At 45.9% G+C, this 7,197-nt stretch overlaps 1 protein-coding gene across 1 annotated transcript in view; it reads left to right on the top strand.

Annotated features, from left to right (window-relative positions):
- Window positions 1–7,197, top strand: part of LOC111973719 (intermembrane lipid transfer protein VPS13A-like) — an 82,686-nt gene that overhangs the window by 12,497 nt on the left and 62,992 nt on the right. The window contains 10 exon segments of the mRNA XM_024001108.2: window positions 1,783–1,876; window positions 2,011–2,189; window positions 2,314–2,470; window positions 3,132–3,211; window positions 3,385–3,444; window positions 3,580–3,787; window positions 4,151–4,267; window positions 5,887–5,990; window positions 6,269–6,436; window positions 6,717–7,024. Of these exon segments, the coding sequence (XP_023856876.1) occupies window positions 1,783–1,876; window positions 2,011–2,189; window positions 2,314–2,470; window positions 3,132–3,211; window positions 3,385–3,444; window positions 3,580–3,787; window positions 4,151–4,267; window positions 5,887–5,990; window positions 6,269–6,436; window positions 6,717–7,024 (1,475 nt within the window).

Genomic DNA, 7,197 nt, shown 5'->3' with positions numbered 1-7,197 from the left:
GTTGCAATAACTTTCTGTTGAAGTTTGCCCATCGAATTGCATGCTCAAAGTATGTACAAACGGAGTAAACGGCATATTGAAGAAGTGTCCTCCCATGCTCCGTTTTGCATACTTTTGATTTGCGGCATATACTCTTGACCCTCCTGTGCCTCCATTTGCTGTGCTCTGAAGACAGTATGGCATTTTTTAGAAACACCCTCAGTTGTACGTTTCTTCATCCTCGTAACATAACAAATAAAATCCAAGTAGCGAGTGTTATAGGTTTGTCAGTTTTAATTTCATTTCTCTCCTGTCTCCCCTCAGGCTGGCGTGACCCTTGATTTCCTCAGGAGGGGTCAAAGGTTCAAACCAGGGTGGATATACCCTATCAAAGTGTCCCTGGACTCTCTGCGTTTCTTTCTGATGGTTTGCTGTTCATATTGTGCCTGGTGTAGTGAACCTAGATAGTCGCGGAGTGGCTAGTCTAAAGGCAGAAAAGATTTCTATATCGGAAGACAGATTCATTAGAGGCCTTTTCTTGTCCCAAGAAGGCTATGAAATATACAAAAATATCCTAGGGGCACATTTTAAGCCGCAAGCGGGAAAATTCCCACCAGTAAAACTTGCCTTCAAATGGATTTAAATGTTCTATGGCCAGGTCATGCTAATTTCTGTTAACAACGAACTGAATAACAATATAAAATAGTTGGTGAATAAAACTGAATAGCTATTGTAATACTTTCCAACAATCAACTAATATTAACATTATCATGCAGAAGAATGTGGGTCAGATTCCTACAATTAAAATGCTATGTTCTTTGCAAATCCAAGATATCAGCCAAACCTGCAACCAAAAACACAAGAGCTCCAATTTTTCTGCAAGCGGCCTTACAAATTCAAAATCTTTACAGGTTGCGAAAAGGATTTATACATCAGGGGTGAGTTTAGGTTTCACATCAAAGACAATGTCACATCGGTTTTCTAATAAAACTGTTGTTTATATGTAGCTGGATGAAAGGGGAACTTGAAGTCAGAGGTTGTTTATCCTTTTGGCAACTAGCTTTAATGAATCAAAAACCAGAGACCTTCCAAAAAAAACTGGCCAAGACAAGGAACAAAGATCTTCATGAGAAGGAAACGGTGGGCAGGTGATGACACCAAAATATGCACCCTCCAATTAAAATTGTAATAATTGTCTGCCAACTAATACAGCTTTCCATTGAATCCAGTGGGACAATTTTCATCCTTAATAAAATAAATATAGAAAAAAAAAAGTGCCAGCTTGTTGTATTGGCCTAAAACACTCCTCAGTGTTGGATAATTCCAAAAAGTATGGATTCCAATTCGTCACGCTCTGAAAATTGATGCAGTGTTGGGCATTTCTTGTTGTGACTCCTTGCCCTTTGAGGCAGCTCTTGCAGGTCCACCTGCTGGCACAGGCCACCAAAGTTATAAAAATCTATTGTTTAAACCTAACCCTTAAACCCTAATACTCAACTCACCACTGCGTAGGCCCCCAAAACCGTAAAATGCAAGACCCAAAAAGCCGTGGTTGGACTCTCTCTCTCTGCCTGTCTGTGGGTTGACTCTCTCTCTCTGCCTGTCTGTGGGTTGACTCTCTCTCTAACTCTCTCTCTCTATCTCTCTCTCTGCCTGTGTGGGTTGACTCTCTCTGCCTGCCTGTGGGTTGACTCTCTCTCTCTCTGCCTATCTGTGGGTTGACTGTAATGTCGGCTGTTGTTTTGTGTGTAAATAGATTTCTATTGGGTTGTGTGTGTTCTTGTCTAATTTCTGCTTGTTTTTCTTCCGCAGGCTCCAAAGCAGTCGTACACCCCTCAGCTAACCCCCAGGCAACCAACCATGGCTGAACTGCGCAACTCCCTCATATGGGAATCAGGTGAGAGACATGCATGCACACATACAGCCCATTACAAATGGATCTCTGTACTTTACGCATACACACAACTGTGATCATGATAGACGTTAGTGTGGCATTATCATTTAAGTGTGTGTGTGTGTGTGCATGTGCAGGCTCAGAGGAGGACCTGTTCTACGATGCTCCCAGCTCTCCTATAGGCGACAGTGCGTTCTTCCCCGACAACATGCCCAGCCCCCTGCAGCGCTCCGACTCGGTCAAGAGGAGAGGTCTGGTCAAGAAAGATCCCAAGAAGAACATGACAGAGTTCCTCATGACGTTTGAGATCAACAAGGTATGCTTAACATAATATACATCTGTGTGTGAGAGTCCTTAAACTCTTCATTTAGATGTTTAGATTGCTAATAAAGCTGCGTGTGTATGTGTGTGTACTTGAACTCCCTCATTCTGCTGTCTAGCTGTCTGTTCAGCTGTGTCGTCTGTCTAGAGGCCAGGAGGTCACAGTGTTACACCTGGATGTCGAGCGTCTCGGCACCGAGCTAAAGATTCGCTCCTTCGACATGACATCTAACACCTTTCTACGCGAGATCTGCCTAGAGTGCTCAGAGTATATGGGTAGGTGAGGGGGTGGGTGGGAATCGTTGTTTCTTAAAGGTAGGCCTGTCAACTAACTGATCCAGAAATTTACTATCGAAAATGTATCTTAAACATTTCAATATTCAAATAATAATTAGCATAACTTTACATAAATACGTAAATGTAAAATCTGGGTCTTATGCGCCTTCGCTACAGCCTTCTCCACACCAGCTCTGACATTAGGGGAGACGCCAGAAAAGGTAGCCACACTTGAATGTGCCTGTTTATGCCATTGAAACCAGCATTTCTCTCCTGTTCTATTTGTTTTTCAAATTAACTATTCCGTTGTCCACTACATTCAAAGGTAGTAATCTAGTAATGTTTGATAGCAACCTATTATAGTTGTTGCTTCTTTACATCACCCCTCTTTCCACGCTTTTAACATATGTGTCACATGAAATCGCTTGCATCTGGTGTATTTTTTGAATGGTGTTTTTCCCTCGATTGCATTTTTGGAACATTAGCAGGATAGCTCTGTGCACCTTGCTGCGTTTGGAATGTGAAGAAATGATTGTCTACATCATTATGAGATAAACGTGATATGCTGCTTCCTCATTGTTGGTGGTTGTGTGGCATGTCTGCAGACATCTCTGTGTGGTTTTGGTGTGATATGATTTTCTGGTTTGATATACTTGTCCAGATTCAGAGGAGAAGAAAGTGCACCTGATCACCACTCTAGACAACACAGAGGAGGACCTCCTCACATTGGAGTACACTAAGGTGTACACACACACACACACACACACACACACACACACACACACACACACACACACACACACACACACACACACACACACACACACACACACAGTACAACACTGTTTCATGCATTCATCATCCAATGTAGATTAACAGTAGAGCAGGTCTAAAAGCTTCAATGTCTCTTTCAGGCTGATAAGAACGGGCCAGAATTCAAGTCTCAGTACAAGAACACTGAACAATCAGTAAAGGTAAGATCTTACAATACAACTGTGTTAACCCACGTTTGGAACTTCAACATGATGTTGATTTGAGCTCAGTACTCTGCTTAGTTGTGTTAGTGTGTTCATTGTGACGGTGGTGTGTGCGTAAAATCTCTGTCTCAGGTGAACTTCTCATCTCTGGATGTACACCTGCACACGGAGGCTTTGCTCAACGCCATGAACTTCCTGAACAGCCTCCTCCCCCCGACCAAGGAGGCGGTGCCTAGCAAGGAGGAGCTGCCCACAATCCCAGAGGAGGACGAGGGAGAGGGGGAGGAGGGAGAGGGGGAGGAGGGCGAGAAGGAGGAATCGGCCGTGGCAAAAAGAACATGTAATTATCAGTTTCATGGAATCCATTCCGGTTATTGGAACTAAGACTTTTCCACTGTTGAAATGTATTAGAATTTATTTCATGAATCAAGTTAGTCGAAAGTGGAAGAAAATTTGGTTAGGTAATGTACCTCCTGTATATTTGTTGCATGTAGAGATATTGAGTAGACACATGTCCTCCATGTATTCTCCTTCTAATACGTAGCTAGCTAAACCAAATGTAAATTCTCTGCCATTGTATGGACCACTTGACGTTTGATGTATTGTGATGCAAACAAAATCATCTTCACATCAAAGCCTCTTTTTTACATTTGGACGAAGGAACTGCTCTTTCATCAGTGTCTCTCTACCCCACTCTCCTCAGCTTCTAAGAAGTCAAAGTTTGAGGATGTGGTGAATTTGCACATCAGAGCTGATCTCAACTGTCTGAAGGTTTTCATCCGAGGCCAGAGCCACATGATAGCAGAGATCCGCATTGAGGGTAACACAAGTCACCATCCGCAACACAAGTCACCGTCCGCAACACAAGTCACCGTCCGCAACACAAGTCACCGTCCGCAACACAAGTCACCGTCCGCAACACAAACAAGTCACCGTGACGCAACACACCTCAGCGCCAAGTAGCGGCGACGAACACAAGTCACCGTAACAGCACGCCAACAAGTCACACGTCTGCAAGTCCGCAACACACACAGTCATCCGTCACGTCCACACAAGTCACCGTCCGCAACACAAGTCACCGTCCGCCAACAACGTCTGCAACACAAGTCACCGTCCGCAGCACACGTCTGCAACACAAGTCACCGTCCGCACTACCACAATCACCGTACCCGCAGAACCAACACGTCCGCAACACAAGTCACCGTCCGCAGACACACGTCTGCAACACAAGTCACCGTCCGCAACACAACACCGTCCGCAGCACACGTCCGACAACACAAGTCACCGTCCGCACACACAGTCCGAACACAAGTCCACCGTAAGCAAACACACATCCGCGACACACGCGTCGCCGTCCCTGACGCAAGTACCGTCGGCAAAACGTCTGAAACAGCACCGTGCACGTCCGCCAGCACGTCCGCACACGTTCCCGCCAACACACGTCCGCAACACAAAGTCACCGTCCGCAATACGTCTCAACATTCACCGTCCGCAGCACACGTCGCAACACAGTCACCGTCCGCAACACACGTCCCAACACAAGTCACCGTCCGCACACACGTCTGCACACAAGTCACGTCCGCAAACACACGTCCGCCAAAACAGCAGTCATCCTGGTAGACCACGACAGTAACATAAAATAACTTCTTCTAGTGATTTTGTTCCTTAGCGTCCGCAGATAACTTATACCAGTCTCCGTCCGCTTAAAACAAGTCAGGGCCCGGGTCCCGCTGAGCCCACGTCCGCAACACAAGTCACCGTCCGCAGCACACGTCACCGTCCGCAACACACGTCCGCAACACAAGTCACCGTCCGCAACACACGTCCGCAACACAAGTCACCGTAAGCAACACACATCCGCGACACACGTCGCCGTCCCCGACGCAAGTCACCGTCCGCGACACACATCCACAACAACTGCATGCATGAATGATGATATTGCATACAATTATGTGTTTGTGTGATTAGATGTGTGGACAGGACACGCACGCACACACATTATAATGATGCTAGTGCTACCTTTTGGTAAACATGAAGAAATACTCAGGCCACTGATGATCTTTTCCTATTGGCTCTGGAACTGATATGAACACACCTTTGTTGTACCCCACCATGAAATCGGGGGGGGACTATGGATCTGTCGCCGTCCGCTAGTACGTACGTTAGTTAATCACGTGATATCTCAGACACCGCTGGCCCGATTTTGACAAAACTTTGGTGAATGATGTGCCATACCGTAGAGATATGGCATTTACAAAATTACACTGATTGGCCAAAGGGGGCGCTATAGTAATCAACTGAAGTTCCAAACTTTGAACAAGCTTGCATCATTCGTTATTTGTGGGGGACGACATGTTTACTTTTGCCTTGTTTTAGACCTGTTCTAGAGTGGTTCTAGACCTGCTCCTCAATGTTCTGCCTCTTTGTTCTATGTTCCAGGCCTGGTGTCGGAGGTGCTGATGAGGAGAAAGGCAGTGGAGGTTCTGGCCAACCTGAAGAACATAGTCATCCTGGACTGTGATAAGGAGGCACTGTACAAGCAGGTAGCTTTTGCTCAATGTTTTCCTTTGCGTGCCCTAATGAACACGACCCAGCAGTCATTGACTACCATACTCACAAGGCTCACTCATGGCCTCCAGTATCCAAAAAGGATCAAATGAAAAGTTGACATATCAAAATTTGAACAAACGCCAAATCTAATCTTTGCCATTTGTTTTACTTTAGCGATGTTATTTTCCCAGTCAAGGGGCCACATTCACGAGAAATTATGATTGTTGTTTTTGCTTTCTGCTGCTATATTTGTACGGCATCTGCATCCTAGTGTGTGTCCATAGCTGATAAGGAGGTGTTTGCTTTCCGTATGGTGAACCACACGGACGCCACTGAGGGCGATGCCTATCTAGACATGGGTAAAGTGGATACCAGCATCACCCTGACGGTGGGCTGCATCCAGGTCATCTTCCTCAACAAGTTTGTATCCTCTATCCTGGTAAGAGACACCATCTCTCTTAACTCCACTTAACTATCACCTATCCTTTTATGTGCTTCAAAAATTCAGCTGCCAACAACACTTTTCCAGGGTGTCGAAAAACATGGCCTTTACTTGAAGTACCAAAATGCCCCAGAACCTACCAAGCCTAATCACATACGGTGCACTTTTTCGGTTCTGGATTGTCCTACGTCATATGACCATCGATGAGAACTCTGTAACGTAACTGCTCTTTGTCCCACCCCTTCTCTTCCTCCTCATTCACCTCCCTCTCCCCCAGGCCTTCATCAACAATTTCCAGGCGGCCAAGGAGGCCCTGGCTGAGGTGACGGTGCATGCAGCGGAAAAGGCAGCCACGGGGGTGATGGAGCTGGCTGAGCGCAGCACGCGCATCTCTCTGGATGTAGACTTCAAAGCTCCTCTTGTCTTCCTGCCGCAGTCGTCCTCCTCCACCAACGTCACTGTGGCTGACCTCGGTATGGTCACGGTCAAGAACTGCTTCGCCTTGGTCGACTCCCAGACGCATGTCAAGATCCCTCCCATCATCGACACCATGACCGTGGGCCTCAGTGACCTGAAGATGTACAGGTGAGACAGAACAGGGTTGCTAGTAAAGCACAACAGTAGTCAGACAATTCTGTATACGGAATCAGAATTAAACCTCATGGATTTGCAGTTTTTTAAAGTGAACGGATTACTTAATTTGTTCACAGGGATGTGAGGTGTTTCTTGACAATAGACAGATTTCTGTGTGTTTACTT

Source organism: Salvelinus sp. IW2-2015, linkage group LG15 (genome assembly GCF_002910315.2).
Source record: "Salvelinus sp. IW2-2015 linkage group LG15, ASM291031v2, whole genome shotgun sequence".
Taxonomy (NCBI): Eukaryota; Metazoa; Chordata; class Actinopteri; order Salmoniformes; family Salmonidae; genus Salvelinus; species Salvelinus sp. IW2-2015.
The sequence above is the reverse complement of the archived record's forward strand: the minus strand, read 5'-3'. Positions and strand labels throughout refer to the sequence as shown.